This window comes from Bos grunniens, chromosome 28 (genome assembly GCF_055505025.1).
Source record: "Bos grunniens cultivar Pamir isolate PY7600 chromosome 28, Bosgru_T2T1.0, whole genome shotgun sequence".
NCBI classification, from domain to species: domain Eukaryota; kingdom Metazoa; phylum Chordata; class Mammalia; order Artiodactyla; family Bovidae; genus Bos; species Bos grunniens.
In genome coordinates, this window is record NC_141192.1 from 35,689,898 (window position 1) to 35,714,749 (window position 24,852).

The following is a 24,852-nucleotide window of genomic DNA, read 5'->3' on the forward strand; positions in this document are numbered from 1 at the left end:
AATGAATCCCTGGTTACAGTGTGGAAACAAATTTGCCCTGAACAAGGAAGAGCTGTCTAAAATGAAAGAAAGCTGGATAAAAATTAAACTAACTTGGGAGACGATGGCATCCAGTCCCATCACTTCATGGCAAATAGATGGGGAAACAGTGGAAACAGTGGCTGACTTTATTTTTCTGGGCTCCAAAATCACTGCAGATTGGTGACTGCAACCATGAAATTAAAAGACACTTACTCCTTGGAAGGAAAGTGATCACCAACCTAGACAGCATATTGAAAAGCAGAGACATGACTTTGTCAACAAAGGTCCGTCAGGTCAAGGCTATAGTTTTTCCTGTGGTTATGTATGGAAGTGAGAGTTGGACTGTGAAGAGAGCTGAGTGCCGAAGAATTGATGCTTTTGAACTGTGGTGCTGGAGAAGACTCTTGAGAGTCCCTTGGACTGCAAGGAGATCCAACCAGTCCATCCTAAAGGAGATCAGTCCTGGGTGTTCATTGGAAGGACTGATGTTGAAGCTGAAACTCCAATACTTTGGCCACCTGATGCAAAGAGCTGACTCATTTGAAAAGACCCTGATGCAGGGAAAGATTGAGGGCAGGAGGAGAAGGGGACGACAGAGGATAAGATGGTTGGATGGCATCACTGACTCAATGGACATGGGTTTGGGTGGACACCGGGAGTTGGTGATGGACAGGGAGGCCTGGTGTGCCGTGGTTCATGGGGTCACAAAGAATTGAACACGACTGAGCAACTGAACTGAACTGATTTTTCTGTCATTGGTGATTTCTAAGAAATCTGGATGACCCCAAAATAAAGACATGATGGGGATGGGGATAGGTGATTCAAAATGCTTGACAGCTCTGAGGTTCCATAATCGTATGTGATGAGAACCTGCTTAGTTACAGGGAAGTATGATGGGCTTTAAGGCAGTGTTCAGATTGCCCTAGACACACTCAACTGAAAGTTCAAGGCTTTTAGGATGAATCCCAGTTTATAAGTGAAATGGAAAAAGAAGAAGGTGAGAAAGTTAGTTAAATAGTTTAATCAGAGCAGTTTTACAATTCTAAAATTAACAAGCAGACTTGTAATAAAAGAGCGCCAATATTTGCAAAATGACCTTGCTTCCATTCTGAATCTTTTTATTTGTAAAGATTCACATCACATTTAAAAGGACTCAAAATGGAGTGATTGATATTATCATCCATGTTTTTTGATGCAACTGGTGAAATCCCTGAATGGATATTGCTTCAGCTTTGATATTAAAAAAATGGCCTGAAAAGAAGTCCTTAATCCACAACTGATCACAGGTGGCTGAAAAGAAAGAGAAAAACCCAAAACTACTGTCAAGTTCATAATGTATCATATGTGGATGACACTGGCTCCAAATACACAATTAAGCCCACAACACTTTATTACTATGAATATAATTATCATGAAAATTCTCTCACGTGGATCAATTTGCTTCTGAAAGTTTTCTTGGTTTGTTTAAACTTGCATAATAAACATGCAATAAATTATTTCTTTTGAAAGTGTATTTTTTGCAGTCTTTTTGTTTTCATACAAAGATTTCATAAAGTTGCAATATTGCATCAGAGCATTACCAAAATAAGAGCAGGAGCACAGGGGGAGGGGAAGTGGGAATTTGGATGAATGAGAAGAACCTCCTCTCGTCCTGAGACAGGCCACCCGTCTTTTTCAAAAGGTGCACACAAACTGCTTTTCTTACCCTCCCCCACCGAAGAAAAGCATGAAAGAAAAAAAAAAAAAAACCCCTCACAAAAGTCAATCTAACTAAGAAAAAAAGTCGACATAAAGAAAATAATTTTTTTTTTCATGCACATATCTTCTGCATAGCTCAACCCACATATAGTAAGGCACTATTTCCCTTCGTAACTGGTGTCCACAGCAATCTGTTAAGTGCTACAGTGCTCTGTGACCATTAGAGAGTTCCTTTCCGGATGGTGAAATAAAGAGGCTGAATGAGTGTGGCTGCCACGCTTCCCTGTGAATGTCCAGAGTGCAAGCAGATTTCCAGGAGTCTCAGAAGGAAATCTGTCTGTATAATAATGATTGAGAATCTCCAGAATGTTTTTCTTTTCAAAATTCCTATTTTTTCTGTGTATGAATTTAGATTATTCTTCAAGAAAATACCCTAGGTGGGGGGAAAAGCAGAGTCAGGTCTTCAGAAACACAGCTCCCAACGCTGGCAGTTCACAACATCAGCAAGATGTTTCCAAGAGAACAGAGAGAGACAGTCTAGAAACAGAAGGACAGAGACAAAGAGAGAGTGTGTGTGTGTGCATGTGTGTGTGTTTTGGTTTTTGGAGGTGATCTGGGACTGAGATTAATTTAGCTGGTCTTCATACTGTTTCCGGAAACAGTCTCCGGCTGGGAAAAATTCCCAGCACCTTTCTTGATACATCTTCCAAACATAAGATTCCTGTAAAAGTAAAGGCAATGTGTTAACAACCTGTCTTTCCTTAGGATCTGTGTGTTACCACAAAATACAAGATAAAAAGAAACTCAAATTTGTTATTATATATATCACAAAGTATCATGGTGTATTACATATAGTTATATTAACTAGAGAGTCTCAGATTCATTTAGATGATGCCTAAATACTCCAGGTTGTTTCTACTAATAATGGATCTTCATCCTGACCATAATAATGATAAAAAACTATTTGTGATATATGATTTTGAGAATTCCTTAAAATTAGTATTATTAATTTCACCATTCAAACTATTAACAACAGGAGGTGAATATTTGAAGAGGGAGAATTTCAAATAGCTTGATCAGAACCTTAAACATGTCATATGCAATTATTTCTTTTTATTATTTTTTTTTACTTGAAATATAGTTGATTTACAGTGTTGAGACAGTTTCAGGTGAATAGCAAAGTGACTCAGTTACACACACACACACATACGTGTGTGCATATATATGTCTGTGTATTGTTTCCAGATTCATTTCCCTTATAGGTTATTAGAAAATATTGAGTATAGTTCCCTGTGCTGCACAGTAGTTTTGATTGTTTTACATATGGTAGTGTGTAGATGTTTACTCTTGCCTGGAAAATCCCATGGATGGAGGAGCCTGGTAGGCTGCAGTCCATGGGGTCGCTAAGAGTCGGACATGACAGCGACTTCCTTTTCACTTTTCACTTTCATGCATTGGAGAAGGAAATGGCAACCCACTCCAGTGTTCTTGCCTGGAGAATCCCAGGGGTGGGGGAGCCTGGTGGGCTTCCGTCTATGGGGTCACACAGAGTCGGACACGACTGAAGCGACTTAGCAGCAGCAGCAGCAGCAGCAGCAGTGTGTATATGTTAATCCCGAACTCCTAATTTATCCTTCACCCCTCTCCCCCTTTGGTAACTATAGATATGTTTTCTATGTATGTGGGTCAATTTCTGTTTTATATATAAATTTATATCATTTTTATAGATTCCACATTTAAGAGATACCATATGATATTTGTTCTTCTCTTTCTGACTTCACTTAGTATGATAATCTCTAGGTTCATCCATGTTGCTGCAGATGGCATTATTTCATTTTTTATGGCTGAGTAATATTCCATTGTGTTTGTATGTGTGTGATACACATACAAAGGTTGTTTTCATTCTTGGCTATTGTAAATAGTGCTGTAATGAACACTGGGGTGCATGTATTTTGTCAAATGAATGGTTCTCTCCAGATAATGCCCAGGAGTAGAATTGCTGGATCACAGAGTAGCTCTAGTTTTAGTATTTTAAGAAACCCCCATACTGTTCTCCATCGTGGCTGGACCCATTTACAATCCCAACAACAGGGAAGGAGGGTTCCTTTGTCTCCACGCCCTCCTAGCATTTATTATTTGTAGACTTTCTGATCAGAGTCATTCTCACCAGTATGAGGTGATACCTCCAATGAGGTATCATTGACTTGCATTTCTCTAATACTTAGCGATGCTGGGCATTTTTCACGTGCTTTATGGCTATCTGTATGTCCTCTCTAGAGAAATGTCTATTTGGGTCTTCTGCCCATTCTTTGATTGGGTTGTTTGTTTTTATAATATTGAGGTATATGAGCTGTTTGTGTTTTTTGGAAATTAATCCCTTGCTGGTTGCATCATTTGCAAATATTTTCTCCCAGTCCACAGGTCATTTATTCATTTTGTTTATGGATCCTCTGCTGTCCAAAAATTTAATTAAATTCAACTTATTTATTTTTGTTTTTACTTCCATTACACTAGGAAGCTGATCCAAAAAGACATTGCTGCAATTTATATCAAAGATTGTTTGGCCCATTTCCTCCCCTAGAGATTTACAATGTCAGGTCTTAGATTTAGGTCTTGAATCCATTTTAGGTTTATTTTTGTGTGTAGTGTTAATGTTCTAATTTCATTCTTTGACATGGAGCTCTCCAGTTTTCCCAGCACCACTTATTGAAGAGAATGTCTTTCTCCATTATGTATAGTGCCTTTCTGTAGATTAATTGACCATAGGTATGTGGACTCATTGGAAAAGACTCTGATGCTGGGAGGGATTGGGGACAAGAGGACAAGCGGACGACAGAGGATCAGATGGCTGGATGGCATCACTGACTCGATGGACATGAACTCCGGGAGTTGGTGATGGACAGGGAGGCCTGGCGTGCTGCAGTTCATGGGGTCACAAAGAGTCAGACACGACTGAGCGACTGATCTGATCTGATGTGGGTTTATCTCTGTGTTTTCTATCTTGTTCCATTGGTCTGTATTTCTATTCTTGCACCAGTAGCACTGTTTTATTGTAGCTTTGCAGTATAATCTGAACTCAGGGAGTCTGGTTCCTTGAATTCCATCTTTTTGTCTCCAGATTGCTTTGACTATGCAGGGTCTTTTGTGTTTTCACACAAATTAAACATTTTATTGTTTTAGTTCTTTGAAAAATGCCACTGATAATTTCAGAGGGATTACGTTGAATCTGTAGATTGCCTTGGGTGGTGTAGTCATTTTGACAATACTGATTCTTTCAATCCAAGAACATGATACATCTTTTCATCTGTTTGTGTCATCTGTCTTTCATCAGCATCTCATAGTTTTTAGAATAAAGGTCTTTGCCTCCTTAGGTGGGTTTATTCCTAGCTACTTTTATTCTTTTTGATGCAATGGTAAATGGAGTTGTTTCCTTTTATTTTTTGTCTTTATGAAATTTTTATTTTTCTTTATTATAGCTGATTTACAGGATTGTGTTAGATTCTGCTGTACAGCAAAGTGAGTCAGTTTTACATATGCTCTGTGTGCTCAGTAGCATCTGACTCTTTTGCTACCCCGTGAATGCCCGCCAGGCTCCTCTGTCCATGGGATTATCCCAGCAAGAATACTGGAGTGGGTTGCCATTTCCTCCTCTAGGGGATCTTCCCAATCCAGGATCGAAGCTGTATCTCTTACATCTCCTGCATTGGCAGTCAGACTCTTTACCACTGAGCCACTGGGGAAGCTCTCATTTTACATATACATATATTCATTCTTTTTAGATTCCTTTCCCATGTATATTAGAGAGTTTCAGGTAGACTTCCCTGTGCTATACAGTATTTGTTGATTATCTATTTCATTTATAGTAATGTATATATATCAATCCCAATCCCAATCTCACAATTTATCCCACCCCCCTTCTCCCTACTTGGTAGGCAGATTGTTCTCTACATTTGTGATAGTATTTCTATTTTGTAAATACTTTCATTTGTACCATTCTTTAGGTTCCATATATAAGTGACATCATATGTTTGTCTTTCTCTGGCATACTTCACTCAGTATGACAATCTTTAGGGCCATCCATGTTGCTGCGAATGTCATTATTTCATTATTTTTTTAAATAGCTGAGTAATATTCCATTGTATGTATGTACCACATCTCCTTTATCCATTCCTCTGTAGACGGACATTTAGGCTGCTTCCATGTCCTGATGATTGAGACAGTACTGCAATGAACACTGGGGTACATGAATGTTTTCGAGTTAGGTTTTCTCTGCATATGTGCCCAGGCAATGGATTGCTGGATCATACGGTAGATGCATTTTTAGTTTTTTAAAGAAACATCCATAGTGTTCTGTACAACGGCTATACTAATTTACATTCCCATCAGTGTAGGAGGGTTCTATTTCTGAACACCCTCTCCCACATTTGTTATTTGAAGATTTTTTGATGGCTGTTCCGAATGGTGTGAGGTAATACCTTGTTGTAGTTTTGATTTGCATTTCTCTATTAATTAGTGATGTTGATCATGTTTTCAAGAACCTCGTGGGCATCTTATATGTTTTATTTGGAGAAATGTCTGTTTAGATCTGCCACCCATTTTTTGATTAGGCTTTTTTCCCTTTAGTTTGAACTTCATGAGCTGAATCCCAGGGACAGGGGAGCCTGGTGGGCTGCCGTCTATGGGGTCGCACAGAGTCAGACACGACTGAAGCAACTTAGCAGCAGCAGCAGCAGCATGAGCTGTTTGTGTATTTAGGAGATTACTCCCTTGTCAGTTGCTTCATTTGCAAATAGTTTTTCCCATTCTGTGGGTTACCTTTTCATTTTTATTATGGTTTCCTTTGCTGTGCAAAAGCTTTTAAGATTAATTAGGTCCTGTTTATTTTTGTTACGCTAGGAGGAGGACCAAAAAATGCTTTCTGTGATTTTTGTCAGCAAGTGTTGTTCCTGTGTTTCCCTCTAAGGGTTTTTACAGTATCTGGCCTTACATGTAGATTTTTAATCCACTTTGAGTTTATTTTTATGTGTGGTGTTTTAATTTCATTCAATGGTAAAGAGTTTTAATTTCATTCTTTTGCATGGAGCTGTTCAGTTTTCCCAGCACCACTTATTGAAGAGACTTTTCTCCACTGTATATTTTTGCCTCCTTTGTCATAGATTAGGTGAGCATAGGTGCATAGTGTTTTGTTTTTTAATTGGAATATAGCTGCTTTACAATGTTGTGTTAGTTTCTACTGTACAGCAAAGTGCATCAGCTATATATACCTCTTTTTTGGATTTCCCTCCCATTTAATTTGCCACAGAGCACTGAGTGGAGTTCCCTCTGCTAAACAGTAGGGTCTCATTAGATATAACTAATTTAACTAATTTTATACATAGTATCAGTGGAGTGAGAAATAGATGGGGAAACAGTGGAAACAGTGTCAGACTTTATTTTTCTGGGCTCCAAAATCACTGCAGATGGTGACTACACCCATGAAATTAAAAGACGCTTACTCCTTGGAAGGAAAGTCATGACCAACCTAGATAGCATATTCAAAAGCAGAGACATTACTTTGCCAACAAAGGTTCGTCTAGTCAAGGCTATGGTTTTTCCAGTGGTCATGTATGGATGTGAGAGTTGGACTGTGAAGAAGGCTGAGCGCCGAAGAATTGATGCTTTTGAACTGTGGTGTTGGAGAAGACTCTTGAGAGTCCCTTGGACTGCAAGGAGATCCAACCAGTCCATTCTGAAGGAGATCAGCCCTGGGTGTTCTTTGGAAGCAATGATGCTAAAGCTGAAACTCCAGTACTTTGGCCACCTCATGCGAAGAGTTGATTCATTGGAAAAGACTTTGATGCTGGGAGGGATTGAGGGCAAGAGGAGAAGGGGAGGATAGAGGATGAGATGGCTGGATGGCATCACTGACTCGATGGACGTGAGTCTGAGTGAACTCCGGGAGTTGGTGATGGACAGGGAGGCCTGGCGTGCTGTAATTCATGGAGTCTCAAAGAGTCGGACACGACTGAGCGACTGATCTGATCTGATCTGATCAGTGGAGTATATATGTCAATCCCAAGCTCCCAATTCATCCTACGCCCCCTTTCACCTTTGGTGTCCATATTTATTCTCTGTATCTGTGTCTCTATTTCTGCTTTGTAAATAAGATCATTGATATCATTTTTTTTCAGATTCCGTATATATGCATTAATATGTATTTGTTCTTCTCTTTCTGACTTACCTTACTCTGCATTGACAGTCTCTAGGTCCATCCGTGTCTCTACAAATGACCCAGTTTCATTCCTTTCTATGGCTGAGTAATATTCCATTGTATATACATTACCACATCTTCTTTATCCATTCCTCTGCTGATGGACATTTGGTGTCCTGTGGGGTACATGTATCTTTCCGAATTATGGCTTTCTCTGGGTATATGCCCAGTAATGAGATTACTGGGTCACATGGAAGTTCTACTTTTAGTTTTTAAGGAGCCTCCATACTGTTCTCCACAGTGGCTGTATCAATTTATATTCCCACCAACACTGCAAGAGGGTTCTCTTTTTCCTACACCCTCTCCATCATTTATTGTTTATAGATTTTTTTGATGATGGCCATTCTGATTGGTGTGAGGTTATGCCTCATCATAGTTTTGAATTGCATTTCGCTAATAATTAGTGATGTTCAGCATCCTTTCTTGCATTTGCTGGCCATCTGTATGTCTTTGAGAAATGTCTATTTAGGTCTTATGTCAATTTTTTGATTGGGCGTTTTTTAAAAAAATATATTGAGCTGAATGAGCCGCTTGTATATTTTAGAGATTAATCCTTTGTCAGTTGCTTTGTTTTCAAATGTTTTCTCCCATTCTGAGAGTTATCTTTCCATCTTGTTTATAGTTTTCTTTGCTGTGCAAAAGGTTTTGTGTTTAATTAGGTCTCATTTGTTTATTTTTGTTTTTATTTTCATTACTCTAGGAGGTGGATCAGAAAGGATCTGCTGCAATTTATGTCAAAGAGTGTTCTGTTTATGTTTTCCTCTAAGAGTTTTATAGTTTCTGGTCTTACATTCTTTAACTTTATTATAGCTGATTTACAATATTCTGTTAGGTTCTGCTGTACAGCAAAGTGAGTCAGTTTTGTATATGCTCCATGTGCTCAGTAGCATCTGACTCTTTTGCTACCTACCCCATGAATGCCTGCCAAGCTCCCCTTTCCATGGAATTTCCCAGGGAAGAATCCTGGAGTGAGTTGCCATTTCCTTCTCCAGGGGATCTTCCTGACCCAGGGACTGAACCCGTGTCTCCTGCATTGCAAGCAGATTCTTCACCACTGAGCCACCAGGGAAGCCCTTTGTACCGGCCGCACACTGTTTATTGTCGATTTGTAGTACAATCTGAAGTCAGGGAGCCTGATTCTTCCAGTTCCATTTTTCTTTTTCAAGATTGCTTTGGCTATTTGGGGGTCTTCTGTGTTTCCATACAAATTGTAACATTTTTTTTTCTAGTTCTGTGAAAAATGCTATTGGTAATTAGATAGCGATTGCACTGAATCTGAAGATTGCTCTGGGTAGTACAGTCAATTGCACAATATTGCTTCTTCCAATCCAAGAAAAAGGTATATCTCTGTTTGAGTCATCTTTAATGTCTTTTATCAATATCTTATAGTTTTCTGCATGCAGCTCTTTTACCTTCTTAAGTAGGTTTATTCCTAGGTATTTTATTCTTTTTGATGTAATGGTAAATGTGACTGTTTCCTTAATTTCTATTTCTTACCTTTCTTTGTTAGTGTATAAGACTGGAATAGATTTCTTTGCACTAATTTTGTATCCTGCAAGTTTACCAAATTCATTGATGAGCTCTAGTAGTTTTCTGGAAGCAACTTTGGAATTTTCTATGCATAGTATCAGGTCATCTGCAAACAGTAACAGTTTTATGTCTTTTCCAATTTGGATTCATTTTATTTATTTTTTCTTCACTGATTGCCATGGCTGCTGCTGCTGCTAAGTCACTTTAGTTGTGTCCGACTCTGTGCGACCCCAGAGACTGCAGCCCACCAGGCTCCCCCGTCTCTGGGATTCTCCAGGCAAGAACACTGGAGTGGGGTGCCATTTCCTTCTCCAATGCATGAAAGTGAAAAGTGAAAGTGAAGTCGCTCAGTCGTGTCCGACTCTTTGCGACCCCATGGACTGCAGCCTACCAGGCTCCTGTGTTCATGGGATTTTCCAGGGGAGACTACTGGAGTGGGGTGCCATTGCCTTCTCTGGATTGTCATGGCTAGGACTTCCAAATCTATGTTGAATAAAAGTGGAGAGAGTGGATATCTTTATCTTCATGATGTTAGAGGAAATAGTTTTTCACCACAGAGAATGATGTTTGCTGTGTTTGTTGTATACGGCCTTTATTATGTTGAGGTACATTTCCCCTATGCACACTTTCTGGGGAGTTTTTTTTTTTTTATCATAAATGAGTGTTGAATTTTGTCAAAAGATTTTTCTACATCTATTGAGATGATTACATGGTTTCTGTTCTTAAATCTGTTAATGTAGTGTATCACACGGACTGCTTTGTGGATACTGAAAACCCTCTGGCATCACTGGGATAAATCCCTTTTGATCATGGTGTATGATCCTTTTAATGTATTGTTGGATTCAGTTTGCTAGTGTTTTGCTGAGAATTTTTGCATCTATGTTATCAGTGATACTGGCCTGTAATTTCCTTTTTTGTTTTATCTTTGAATGGTTTTGGTATCAGGGTGATTGTGTCCTTATAGAAGGCGCTTGAGACTGTTCCTTCCTATGTAGTTTTTTTTTTTTTTTTTTGAATAGTTTGAGAAGAATAGGTATTAACTCTTCTGTAAATGTTAGATAGAATTTGCCTGTGAAGCCATCTTGTCTTGGACTTTGGTTTATTAGAAGTTTTTGAATCACAGTTTTAATTTCAGTACTTGTGACTTATCTGTTCATATTTTCTATGTCTTCCTAGTCCAAGCTTGGAAGGTTTTACTTTTCTAAGAATTTGTCCATTTCTTCTAAATGGACATTTTATTGGTATAAAGTTGCTTGTAGTAGTCTCTTGTGATCCTTTGTATTTCTATGGTGTCAGTTATAAGTTCTCCTTTTTTCATTTCTAATTTTACTGATTTGAGTTCTCTCCCTTTTTTTCTTGATGAATCTCCCTAAAGGTTCATCAGTTTTGTTTATTTTCTCAAAGAAGCAGCTTTTAGTTTCATTGATTTTTGCTATTGTTTTCATCATCTCTTTTTCATTAAATTCTGCTCTGGTCATTATGATTTCTTTCCTTCCTCTAACTTATTGTTCATCTGTTCTTCTTCCTTGGGTTGCTTTAGGTATAATGCTAGGTTCTTATTTCAGATTTTTGTTTCCTGAGGTAAGATTTTATTGCTATAAACCTCCCTCCTAGAATTGTTTCTGCTCCATCCCCTAGGTTTTGGATTGTCTTGTTTTCATTTGTCTCCAGTATGTTTTTATTCCTTCTTTGATCCATTGGTTGTTTAGTACAGTACTGTTAGTTTTCATGTGTTTTTGTCTTTTACAGTTATATTCATATAATTTATTTTTATCTCATAACCTTGTTGTCAGAAAAGATGCTTGATACTATTTCAATTTTTTTAAATTTACCAAATTTGTGCCACAAATTTCTTTGTGGCACAGAATGTGATCTATCCTGGAGAATATTCCATGTGCACATAAAAAGAATGTGTTTTCTGCTGCTTTTGGATGAAATACTCATAGTACCAATGAACTACATCTGGTCTAACATTTCATATAAGGCCTATGTTTCCTTATTGATTTTTGGTCTGGATGAGCTGTCAATTGATGTAAGTGGGATATTACAATTATTGTCTTACTGCCATTTTCTCCTTTTATGTCTGTTAACATTTACCTTCTATACTGAGGTGCTCCCATGTTGGATGCACGGATATTTATAATTGTTATATCTTCTCGATTGTTCCCTTGATCATAGGTAGTGTCATTCTTTGTCTCTTGTAACAGTCTCTATTTTAAAGTCTATTTAGTCTGATGTAAGTATTGCTACTCCAGCTTTCTTTTGATTTTCATTTGCATGGCATTTTCCATCCCCTCATTTTCAGTCTATATGTGTCCCAATTTCTCAAGTGGGTCTCTTGTAGACAACCTATATAGGCATCTTGTTTTTGTGTCCATTCAGCTAGTCTGTCTTGGTTGGAGCATTTAACCCATTTATAGTCATGTCAGACTCTTTGCAACCCTATGGATTGTAGCCTGCCAGGCTCCTCTGTGGGATCCTCCAGGCAAGAATACTAGAGTGGGTTGCCATTACCTTCTCTAAGGGATCTTCCCATCCCAGGGATTGAACCCGAGTCTCTCATGTCTCCTGCATTGGCAGGCGGGTTCTTTACCACTAATGCCGCCTGGGAAGCCCCATTGATATGGCATTCTTATTACCACTTTGTTAATTGTTTTGAGTTTATTTTCTTCCTTTCCTCTTTCGTTCTCTTTGATTTGATGATCATCTTTAGTGTTGTGTTTGGATTCTATTTTCTGTGTGTGTGTATCAGTTATAGATTTCTGATGTGCAGTTGGCATGGGATTTTGATATAGCAGTCTTTGTGTGTACTTGATTAAATTGCTGATCTCTTAATTTCAAATATCCTGCATTTGTACTCTCTTCCTCCCACAATTACTGACTTATATGTCCTATATGTGTGAGAAGTATTTCCTACCTTTATTATATGTTTGCCTTATTTGTGAGCTTTCCCATTTTGTAATTTTCTTGTTTCTAGTTTTGGCCTTTTCTTTTCCACCTAGAGAAGTTCTTTTAGCATCTATTATAAAGCTGGTTTGGTGGTGCTGAATTCTTTTAGTTTTTGCTTGTCTGTAAAGCTTTGGTTTCTCTCCATCAAATCTGAATGAGAACCTTTCTGTGTAGAGTATTCTTGATTGTAGGGTTTTACTTATCATCACTTTCAATATATCACACCACTCCCTTCTGGCCTGAAGAGTTTCTGCTGAGAAATCAGCTGTTAGTACTATTATATAGAACCCCTTTTAATTTGTTGGTTTCCCCTTGTTTCTTTTAATATTCTCCTGCCTCCTGAGGAGACCCTCCAAAACTAGCATGTAGGTCTGGCCCCGGCTCCAATGAAGTCACTGCTCTTGCCTTGGGTCTGATGCACATGAGACCTTGGGTGCACCCACCAGCAATGGTGTCTGTTTTTTCCAGTTCTTTGGATCTCCTGCACTAAGTCCCTGCTGGCCTTCAAAGTCAAGTGCTCTGGGGGCTCTTCTTTCTGATGCCAGACCCTCAGGCTAGGAAACCTGACATCAGCTCAGAAGTCTCACTCCTGTGAGAGAACTTCTGTGATATAATTGTTCTCCAGTTCCCATGTGGGTTGCCCACCTAGGGGTTATGGTATTTAATTATATTGCAAGTGCCCCCTTTATACTACTGTGGTTTCTTCTTTGTCTTTGGACACAGAATATCTTTTTTGGTGGGTTCCAGGCTTTTCCATCAGTGGTTGTTTGGCAGTTAGTTGTGATTTTGGTGTGCTCCTGAGAGGAAGTGAGCTCAGGGTCCTTCTTCTCTGCCATCTTGTTCCAGGATATGCAATTATCTTCAAATGACAGTAATACTGTTGGATGAAGTTCACTTGACATAATCTGCTATCTTATTAAGCAATCAAGTACATTATAATTATCAAAACCCAAGCTCGGCATTTTCAGCTAATAAATGTTCAATTCTAATTTTACTTTTTTCTACTATGGCAATCTTTGTATACTCATCCAGAACAAAAGGGATTTTTATACTAAGATACCATGACCAATATCTGAGAGTAATTCTGATATTAATGTTTAATGTACACGTTTATTCCAGCAAGCAGAGATTCTTTTATCAATGTTTTCAGATAATGTAGCTCAGTGTTTACGTACCTGGCCTGTGTGCTCTGTTTCATCTTTGTTTATGAGATACATCAGAAAAAACCTACAGATACAGAGAGAGTAATCAGAAACGGATTGTATGGAAATAGCATAAACAGATACCTCTGATCTTGCTATGGGCTAACTCTTTATGGCAGAGCATAGAAATGTGTCAAACATGCAGGGCAAAAAAAAAAGAAACAAGAAATGCCATGGGGACCAAAAGCTTATCTTCTTTTAAAATATTTTTTCAAAAGAGCTAAAATGTATGCACTGGTCAAGTTATACTTCTTGGGAGCTGCTTTATGCCAGGTTTAGTGCCAGACCCTGCCTGCAACTATATCCTATTTATTCACTTATGAGGCAGGAACTGCAATCCTCATTTGAAAATCAAGGATTAAAAAGGTTAAATAACTTGTCTAATGTCGCATACTTTTGAATCCCAAAGTCCACTTCAATGCTCTTCTGTATCTCTTCTTTTAGATATTAAAATCAGGTTAGAAACAGATTAAGAATTAATATTGTACCAAAGTACAGTTTCTGGCTAGTCTTGAGTAATAGCTAAATTTTTATGTATTAAAAAAATGTAACTTTTATCTGGGTTTTCTAACAGTGCCTAAAGAGCTCTGTATTTTCTCAGAAAAGAAAAATGAAGATTCACATATCTCTAAGGAGCAGATGGAACATTCCTATTCGAAATAAGAAACACAAAGCTCTCTGAGAGACTTGGTACACATTTTGCGCATCCTTTCCACCTTTTCATTTCATGTTCTAGAAGGTATCATTCACATGGAGCATTGCAACTTCATTTCCTAAGTTAACCTACTCTTGAGGAAAAAGAACCACTAGCTGTGGGTGTTTCCCTCCAGGAGGCTTATAAGAAGTCTGAGGCCGGTGGTAATGAGAGGGGTTCTCTCTCCAGTTTCTCCAGCTTGCTGAGTTGAGGGATGCCTGGGTATCAGGAGGGGTAGGGGAGTGAGTCAGGTATACTCACAGATAATTGGCCAAGTTGTGTTCCTGTAAAGTGTGGGTTTCAAAGCCATGTGGCACGGTGTCAAAGTAATCATTGCCTATCCCACAGATGAAGCACTTGGTCTAGAAGACAAAGGCAAATATTCAAAGGTCAGAGTTGAGAAAGGAAAACATAACTCACCACTCGGGGGCAATTACTTGATTTACTCAGTCTACATAGAAGATCATCCCAGAAGGCCGCACCAAGTACTTGAATACCAGTTTAACCGCTGTCACAACTATGTCTTACTGTGGCATTTCAGTGACATAGGAACCAGCAGCAAGAAGCAACAGAGGCAGAAAGAGTACAGGGTGATGATGGCTGAAAAGCAATGTCTTCTTTTTTTTCTCCAGCCTGAGTGAGCACACCCAGGCTTGGTGATCACTCTTGTTTATGACACTGGCTCAAGTTTATGACACTGGCTCTAGCTAGGCATGACTAAATGTGTCCTCAGTTGAAAACACAAAATTGGTACCTATCCTAGCCATGTTTGATGACCAAGCTGGGTGGGCAGAGGACACCAAACCAAATACCAAACTATGAGGTATAGAATCAACAAGTCAGAGAGGGTCCACCACGTGCCAAGTACACAACCAGGGGCCATGTACTGGGATGACAATCTGCTCTAGAAATAGGATGCCTTCTCTCCCCGCTTCTCCCATCCCATCCATCTCTCTCTTCACTTGCTAGGTCTGCCATCTGCAGGCCCAAAACCCAGGGAGAAGCAGGCTTTCCATTTTACCATTAGCACTGCCTATGTATCAACTCAAATGAATTCAATAACTATTGTCCTCATGCAGCTCCAGATGCTCATCATCCCTGCAAATCAGAAGCTATTTTGTACCACTAGAGGCATGTTTATGATGCCCTAGATGCTAGAATCAAGATTATTAAGATATTTTATAATTCTCTTTGCTTTACTGATCAACAACTGCTGATGACAGAAAGGCTCCATTCAGAGGTCCAGTCTTGGACACCATTCAGTGTCTCTTATATAAATAGGTTCTCACTTATCAGCTTTCCCCAGGAACCTGCCCTTCCTCTGTTACCTCCCTTGGTCACTCTGTGTTTAACTGAGCCACCATGCTTCTTTCTAGAGGCTCATGTCAGAACCTCAGTATCATTTCTGCTTGCTCCAAAGTTCATCCTCTGCATATGGCCAATCACCAAGTTCTTTTCATGCCAGCTCCAAAGTGCTCCTTGAGTCCATCTGGTTCCCACCTCCTCAGTGGCACTTCTTTAGCAAGAGCTTCATCATCTCCTACCTAGAAAATGCTGACAGCTGCTTCCCTGTTCCTGGTCATGCCTTCATTCCCTTTTTAATTGATTTTTTTTTTATTGTAAATCTGATCACGTCACTGCCCTGCTTAAAATCCTTTTCTGTTTCCTAGCTTGTAAGTTATACTGTAAATTTCTCAAATGCGTTTTTAGGCTCTTAATTAGTTGGCCTTCCTTGCTAGTCCCATTATTAGAATGTAATACTTCATCCTGCACCAATTATGCTTCCAAGGGAAAAATCTGCATATCAAATTCCCGAAAACCAGTGTCTTGGTATATAGAACCTCAGGCAGTGACATCTCACAGAATCCAGGGGGCCTAGTGGGGCACATAGTAGGGGTGAGAAGGTTCCCTAAACTATCCTGCGCACTCTCTCACATCCACATCTCTGCAATCATCAGGCCTCCGTTTGTGCATCTCTTCTTTTAAGAACTTCCCTGATTATCCAAGATGAAATGAGACACAAGCCTCAAGGACCCCAGTACTCAGGGTTTCCTCCTATAAGTGCTCATCACACTGCTCTGTGATTGCCTGTTTACTAATCTGTCCATGAATCCGTCATTTAGAATGGATGGTCTTCCCACTCCTGGAGGGGTGGATGCTGCCATATTACTGTCTGTATGTATCTGGAGCCCACCACCTTGCTCAACTACATGTATTGCCTGAACCAAAAACAGGCCAATGAAGTTACACATTTTTCATGTTCCTCCCCCTTCCTCCCACTGCCATAATTCTTTGATAAAGGCAGTGAAGACAGAGTGTCCACAACAAAAATGTAGAGTGAGAAACAGACTTACCTCCATGTCTTCTTTGACCTGTTCCTGTTGGTCTCTTAGTTCCCCAAAAGCATCGATGATTAAACCTAGTGTTAAATAAAGACAGGATTTAATCTTTAGCAACCAGAAAATGATTATGAAATTTACAGCCCCTTGGCTAATCCTCCTAAGGGACAGGACCATGTACAGCTACTCTGGGAAATCTACACACTGGATACTCCTACGAAGGCAGTAGCGTTATCTCCTTGGGGTGGGGGGCAGAAATACATGCAGTTACCAGGCCACACACTATCCAAAAAGGGGTTTAAAAACGAAGCAACAGAGCAGGGAAACCTTTGGTTACCTTGGCATCGATAAATGGTATGTTCATGCGAAGAAAGAGCAATTGAGATTTATGGTCATAAAGTATAGAAAATCCCACCAATGAGTTTTCAAGTGCTAATTTGCAAGTCAAACATGTTTAATTCATTGTGAGGAATTTGCCCCAAATCTTTTTTTTCCCCACAAATTCCTTATCGATAATCTCCCCATAACGTTATTAACTGTGGCAATCAGCCAACTAATGGCTTCCTTCTGCTCTGTCCCGTTTTCTCCTGTGACTTGTCTGACTGTACACTGTCTTCCAAGTGTTTTAAGACTGCCTTCTTATAAAACACATTATTGTTGCACTCAAGAAGGACATAAAGGAAAGAAAGACATAAAGGGGAAGATCATAAATCCTTTAAATGTGTTCCTGTGCTTTACTAAAAAAAAAAGGTACCATATTTGACTGTGGAATTTAGAGGATAATGTGTCATTTATAGACATTTAATTCAAGGTAGGAAATACATAAGCAGAAAAAGACAACATGAATGATTTTTCTAAGGGGAAAAAAAGTTACCTTGGAATAAAAGGAGGGGAGAAAAACCACCCAGTCCAAGTTACATTGGGGTGAAAGAAAAAACGAGGGGGTCAACATGGTGCTGTGGTGGCATGTGAGGGGTTGGTCTCCAGCCCTGTGGGTTTGGATTCCCAACACTTTGCAGCTGGGCACTTCAGTTGAGTTACTTGACTTATTATGGCTCAGTTTCTTCAAAGATGAAGAACAATACTCTGCTCATGGGGCACATGGAACAGACATCATTTTTAGAGAAATATTTTCTATAATCCATGGCTTAGAGCTTTATATAATTTCCATGTGATAGACCCAAAGATGTTCAATGGCTCGCCCACTGTTAGTTGTAAAGGATGTCAGTGGCAGGGCTGGAAATCAGACCCAGGAAAGTGCTCTTTCCATTATGTTATTTGAAAGGAGTTCAAAGAAACCTGTATTCATCTCTTCCCCAACCCCCAGACCAAGGTCCACTACTCTTTGTTTTTCCCTCTACAGATTTCCAATGAAGAAACACTGAAAGGAAAAGTTCTATTTGGCTTTTCTAGGGAACACTTGAGGAGAAGGCAATGGCACCCCACTCCAGTACTCTTGCCTAGAGAATCCCATGGATGGAGGAGCCTGGTAGGCTGCAGTCCATGGGGTCACTAAGATCGGACACGACTGAGCGACTTCACTTCACTTTTCACTTTCATGCATTGGAGAAGGAAATGGCAACCCACTCCAGTATTCTTGCCTGGAGAATCCCAGGGATGGGGGAGCCTGGTGGGCTGCCGTCTATGGGGTCACACAGAGTTGGACACAACTGAAGCGACTTAGCAGCAGCAGCAGCAGGAAACACTTGACAGTCTTACCCTATCTGTAATGTCAGCTTCAACAATAAGTAGGTCAGATTCTAGATCTTCTTGACATTCAGTGAGCTTACCTTGTATTATGGCCAAGAGAATGACAATTACAAAAAAGAAGAAGGTGATGTCAAAGATGATTCGATATATCTCATACTCATCACCAGCTGGATCTTCGATTTCATCACCGATACCCCCTCCAGCACGTACTCCAACATACATGTGGAACATATAGCACTGGAAAAGAAAGGAATGGCATCACCGCCTGGAGGATCATTGCCCATTTTTATACTCAGCACACCTAAGGTTCTCTCTAGCTCCTAATCTTCACACTGGAAATGATGAGAATCTTTGCCTTCTACATCATCTCTTTTTGCCTCAATATTTGTAATTGTGATGCAAACACTTGACTTTGCTGTCTTTTAAACAAAACTCTGTACTGCATTCTCTGCTTAGCATCTGCTGACACACTTTGCAGGAAATGCATCTGGCATTAAGATCATACTAGGGGGCACAAAACTATATTTAATTGCAGTGTTCAATTTTTTTTGAGCATAACAGACAAAGGAATGGGGAAGTAAAAGTCCAACGTATAACTGAATAGAATGTTAGAAATAAAACAAGGAAAAAAATCAGACTTATCATCCCCTCATCTATCATATGTGAAACATAATGCAAAAAGGTTTTTAATTTCTAGAATAAAGAAAAATGAGAGAGGCAGGGAAGAAACAGCATCTCATCATTAACACTGAAATTTTAAAGTAACCAACAATATGTACTGCTGCAAATGTCACTGCCGAAAAAAGGGTGTAGCAAAATGTTTGGGGCAGGGTTTCTCAGCCTCATCACTATTAACATTTCAGACCAGATAATTCTTGGTTGTGGGGTTCCCCCCCCTATATTTCTGGTCATTTCTTCTCAGCCCCGTCGGCCACTTCTTCCTCATCTCCCTATCTCTTCATAAATTAATCCTCAGGATTGGGTTCTCTGACTTCTTTTTTTTTTTCTTTTAGGACATTCCCTTAGGAAACTTTTCTAGTTTCATACTTAAGCATCATCTGTGGTAATTATAAAATATTTCTGTTTACACCTCAGGTCTCTTTCCTGAATCCCAGACTTGTATCTCCAACTTATTTTTCATTTGATGTTTTATGATCTCATTTCATTATAATTAGTCCCATTATAAGAAGAATTACTTGGGTTGCTTCTTTGTCATCTTGCATCTTGCATGAGTGCTCAGTCGTGTCCAATTCTTTGTGACCCCAGGGACTGTAGCCTACCAGGCTCCTCTGTCCATGGGATTTCCCAGGAAAGAATACTGGAGTGGGTTGCCATTTGCTTCTCCAGGGCATCTTCCTGAGCCAGGGATCAAACCCACGTTCTTGCATTTCTTGCACTGGCAGGCAGATTCTTTATCACTGGCACCCTGGGGAGCCTTCTATCATCAGTGCCTAAATAATGTTCAGCACATGATAGGCCCTTAAAACTCACTCGGGATGACTGAAGAGTGAAAAATTATGACTAGTCAGTTGTTTCCTGGAGAACAGCTCAGATACACCTCAAATTCTCAAGTAGTTTTACAGAGCACCAAATTCAAGCAAAGAATACAAGATAACACCAAAATGCTCATACAGATAGCCTGATGAGACCAGTGGTGTCTAAACTTAATTCCATATCCACATCTCCCAGAGGTTTAAACATTCCGAATTCCTAGTATCACCTACTGAATTAGTCTCTGGAAGTAAGATTTGAAGACACTTTATTTTTTTCTTTTTTTAATTTTTTTTTTAATTTTTCTAATTTTATTTTATTTTTAAACTTAACATAATTGTATTAGTTTTGCCAAATATCAAAATGAATCCGCCACAGGTATACATGTGTTCCCCATCCCGAACCCTCCTCCCTCCTCCCTCCCCATACCATCCCTCTGGGCCGTCCCAGTGCACCAGCCCCAAGCATCCAGCATCGTGCATCGAACCTGGACTGGCAACTCGTTTCCTACATGATATTTCACATGTTTCAATGCCACTCTCCCAAATCTTCCCACCCTCTCCCTCTCCCACAGAGTCCATAAGACTGTTCTATACATCAGTGTCTCTTTTGCTGTCTCGTGCATTGAAGACACTTTAAAAAAGCCTCTGGGGAGATGCTCCAAGAGGTTCCTCAGTGTGGGTGAGTGAATATGCCCTGGATGTGAGAAACAGGCCCAGGCCATCTTGGCTGTGTGTTCAGATGTACATGTATTTCTTCTAAGTTGATTAAAGTTGTTTTGGAACTATCAAGTACCTCAAAGAAATGTACTTCACTGAATAATTGTCAATCATGCATAAAAAAGAAAGAACTGTTTTTGGTGCAGTGAAGGAAAGGCTTGCAAAAACAATTGTTTTCCAAATTCCGAGTGGCCTTTCAGTTGTTCATTTTGGTTAAACTGTCAAGAGATCTCCTATTGTTGTTCAGTTGCTCAGTTGTGTCCGACTCTTTGCGACCCCATGGACTGCAGCACACCAGGCTTCCCTGTTGTTCACCAACTCCTGGAGCTTGCTCAAACTCAGAACTCAAGTCTATATTGATGGAAGACCACACACAATTTGCATTCTTGATGGTAGTGGTCCTGTATATAATGAATAGATAACTGAAAACCTGGATGACCCAGAGAAAGAAGAAGGAAGCTTCTTCAATGATTTTTGAAATCTACATGACAAATTTTAACCTCCTTTGAAAAGGATGTTCAATGCCTTTTTGGAATAAGGCAGTATTTTCCACAGTCAAGCTGCTGCCTGGCCAAATTCACCAACAGGGATGTTATTAAAGAATGTCTTCATTGGACTGTAGGTTTTAGAACACAAAGTAACTGACTCCTTTAGAGTTTAGGTTTAGAACACAAGAGCATTGATACGGTTGTCAAGACAAGGAACTGTAATTAAGGTGGGGGGAGAACAAGATGGCAGAGGAGTAGGTAGACATGGAGTACATCTCTCTCCACAGATACATCAGGAATACACCTTCGGACACAGAAGTGCATGCAGAACACCAGCTGAGAGCAGAGGAGGAATACCTGACCAGTGGAAAAGAATATATACAGCCACGCAAAACTCAGTAGGATGAAGGAACTAGGGGGAAAAACAGGAGTGTTAGTAGGATTGGACCTGCCCTTGGCGGGTGGAGGAACTGAAGCAGGGGGTCCAATCCCCACATCAGGGCAATTGTCTGAGTCAGAGGAGAAACATTTAAGGTTGAGAGTGAAACAGCTAATCTGTGGCAGCCTAAATGGAATGAAACTCACACAGTCCTTGCTGCAGCCATACATACCCCGGACAGGAACACTGGTCCCCTGGAAGGCACAGTGGCTGGGAGGTGGAGTTTAGGGATTGTGGAGCAATCCCAGTGGTAGGGCTGCTGTTGACCACGGAGAGATGGATTGAGGGGATGTGAGGGAGGAGATCAGGGTAGGAAATGCCGGTGGAGGAAAGCCAGGCAGCCATGGAAGCAAGGGGATACTGCTGAGTCATGCATAGGGGGTGGAACCGTCACCATAGCTTCTCTCCCCACAGGCTAGCACCAGCAGCTGAACAATAGAGAGGTTAGCCCATCAATCGCCTGATGCACTGAACTACAGAGCAGGACTCCACCCAGGGTGCCCCTTTAAGTTCCTGATGCTCCGTTCTACAGAGCAGGACCCCAGCCAGGGGGGCCCCCCTCTATATGCCAATGCGCCGAACAACAGAGAAGGACCCCAGGCAAGGGAGCCTTCTAAGCAGCTGAATGCGCAGAGCTACAGAGAGACTGGTCAAAGAGGCCTTCTGATTGCCAGCTACAAGAGGCTCAAAAAAGACTGATAGGGCCATAACTCCCGCAGGGGAGGCAGTCCATGTCCCTGCACACTTGGTGCCCCCAGGGTCCCCACAAGCCACGCTCAACTCTCACTGGGGCAGAGCTGCCACAGGCAAAAATGTCTTGCATCTAAGCCTGCAGGGTCACTTTGGTCATGTCTGACTTTTTGTGACCCTGTAGACTGTGGCCTGCCAGGCTTCTCTGTCAGGGAGGGGGGTTCTCCAGGCAAGAATACTGGAGCGTATTGGCCAATACTGGTTGCCATACCCTTCTAGAGCACTATATTTCCTGCTGACCTAGCTTCCAATCCCCCTGAGTACCTGGTGCTGCCAGAACCTGTGTGACCCAAGCAGCTGCACCATCTCTACATCTGGCCCCCACAGGGGCAAACACATGTCCTCCAGGGCAGCCTCAGGAGCAAAGCCCAGTGGATGACTCACATGTAGAGGTAAAAATAAAACCACAATTGAAACCAAGGGGCAGTGTGGTTAAGGAAGAAGATCCAAAACTTTCCCACCAGCTGTACAAGCTGCAGAATAAATCCACAAGATCAACTAGGCAGACTCTGTGTCCAAGGAATATATAAAAGGCCATTGAGAGCTCCCACAAAAGAAAACACACTAGTTCTGATAGCTGTGGACATTGGAGGCAAGAACACACAGGAGCAGGACCAGATTAGAATCTGAGCTGCCCCCACAGCAGGTCCAGAGACCAGCACAGTGTGGGATGGCGTCCTAGGGAGGTGAGGTGGACTGTGACTCCCAGTGAGGGAAAGGTCTCTGACAGCAGTGACTCAAGAAAAACATTTATTATTCTAATTTTTTTACTTGTTCTGTGGATTTTTTTGGATTTTTTTTTCATTTCTTATTTTCCTTTTTTCCCCTTTATGTTGTAGTTGTCAATTTTATTGGCACTAAGAAATCCAATTAAGCTTTTTGAGCTTTTTTTTTTTCTCAGTCATATTTTTCATTTTTGTTATAAACCCCTGCCTCTATGTTGGGCTTTTGCAGTTCTATGGAATTTTCCTTTTTTTTTTTTTTTAAGTTTTTAAACCTATTATTATTTTTTTCTACATTTATTCTTTGTTTGCTTTTCCTACTATTCTTTTCCCCTTGCAGTTCATCTTTAACATATATAAATCTTCTTTATCTACCTCTATTTAACTTTACATATCTATTCTTTCCTTCTTTTCTTTCTCTCCTTTCCTGTCAACATATTTGTTAGGTTTATTTTCATTGCTTTATACCCCAGTTGGCACCTAGCTTTTGTTTTGTTTTCCAGTTTGTGCTTTGGTTAGTTTTGTTATGGTAGATACAATTTTTGGTTTCCTTTGTTTGCTGGGTCAATCTATTGTACTTTATTTTTGTTGGACTGTTTTGATTTTATTTACGAGTGTGTGTGTGTGTGTATATATGTGTGTGTGTGTGTGTGTGTGTGTGTGTGTGTATTGTCACACATTTTATTGTTGTTATAAACCTCTGCCTATGTGTTGGGATTTTGCAGTTCTGTGGAGTTTTCCTTTTTTTTTTTTTTCCTTTTTCTTTCTTCTGGCTTTTTTTTTTCTTTTCTTTTTTAGTCACTTTAAATTTTAATTTTTTTAAACCTATTAAATTTCTTCTACATTTATTCCTTTGTTTGCCTTTCCTGCTCTTCTTTTTCCCTTGCATTTAATCTTTTATGTATATAAATCTTCTTCATCTACTTCTATTTAACTCTGCATATCTATTCTTTCTTTCCTATCCTCTCCACATATTTGCTAGTTCTCTTTTTATTGCTTTATTTCCCACTTAGCACCATGCTTTAGTTTTGTTTTCCAGTTTGTGCTTTCGTTCTTAACTGGTAAACATAATTTTTTATTTCCTTTGTTTGCTGAGTCAATCTACTGTACTTTATTTTTGTTGGACTATTTTGACTTTGCTCATGGGCGTATATATATATATGTGTGTGTGTATATTCCATTATTTTAATTATTTGCCTGATTTTATAACTGCCATTTGTCTGGGGTTCATCTTTGGTTTCTCAAATTGGATATTTGTTTTAATCTCACTAAATGCCATAACAAACCACTTGTGCAACCTTCTTCCTGACCAGAGATCAAGCACTGAGCATTTGCAGTTGGAGTACTGAATCCAAGACCCTAGACTGCCAGAGAACTAACCCTAGGGAGCATCAAATAGTGAGAACTCACACAAAGGAAACCGCGTGAATACAAGACCCAGCATCACCCAACCACCAGTAGCACCCTGTGCAGGACGCCTCATCTAAACAACAAACAAAACAAAAATACAAACCCAGTCATCAGAACACAGGATTACCACCTTACTCAGCCTTGCCCATCAGAGGAAAAACAAACAAATAAACAAAAAATCACCACAAATCTACCCTATATGAAGCTTACACAAACCACTGTATCAACCTTAGGAGGGCAGAAACCAAAAGAAAGAAAGAATTTAACCTTCTTCAAGGAAACAATTCAACTTTCCTTGAAGTCTGGAAAAGGAGACCTCAAACAAAATAAGTTTAAAAAAAAATGAAAAGGCAGAGAAATACTACACGAATGAAGGAACAAACTAGAAACACAGAAGTCCAAATAAATGAAGAGGAAATAGGCAAACTACCTGAAAAAGA

At 39.9% G+C, this 24,852-nt stretch overlaps 1 protein-coding gene and 1 long non-coding RNA gene across 11 annotated transcripts in view; one reads left to right on the forward strand and one right to left on the reverse strand.

Moving 5' to 3' along the window:
* Positions 1 to 1,026: 1,026 nt before the first annotated feature.
* Positions 1,027 to 24,852, reverse strand: part of RYR2 (ryanodine receptor 2) — an 820,811-nt gene continuing 796,985 nt past the window's right edge. For all 10 annotated transcript variants that reach the window (XM_086382784.1, XM_086382783.1, XM_086382782.1 and 7 more), the window contains 5 exons: positions 18,474 to 18,630; positions 16,699 to 16,763; positions 14,606 to 14,706; positions 13,624 to 13,675; positions 1,027 to 2,440 (listed from right to left, as the gene is read on the reverse strand). In XM_086382784.1, the coding sequence (XP_086238910.1) occupies positions 2,345 to 2,440; positions 13,624 to 13,675; positions 14,606 to 14,706; positions 16,699 to 16,763; positions 18,474 to 18,630 (471 nt within the window). In that variant the 3' untranslated portion in view covers positions 1,027 to 2,344. The remainder of the gene's footprint in view (positions 2,441 to 13,623; positions 13,676 to 14,605; positions 14,707 to 16,698; positions 16,764 to 18,473; positions 18,631 to 24,852) is intronic.
* On the forward strand, positions 21,371 to 24,445 carry LOC147343130 (uncharacterized). The gene is made up of 2 exons (XR_015157124.1): positions 21,371 to 21,489; positions 24,316 to 24,445. It is a non-coding gene; the product is annotated as an uncharacterized LOC147343130 (long non-coding RNA).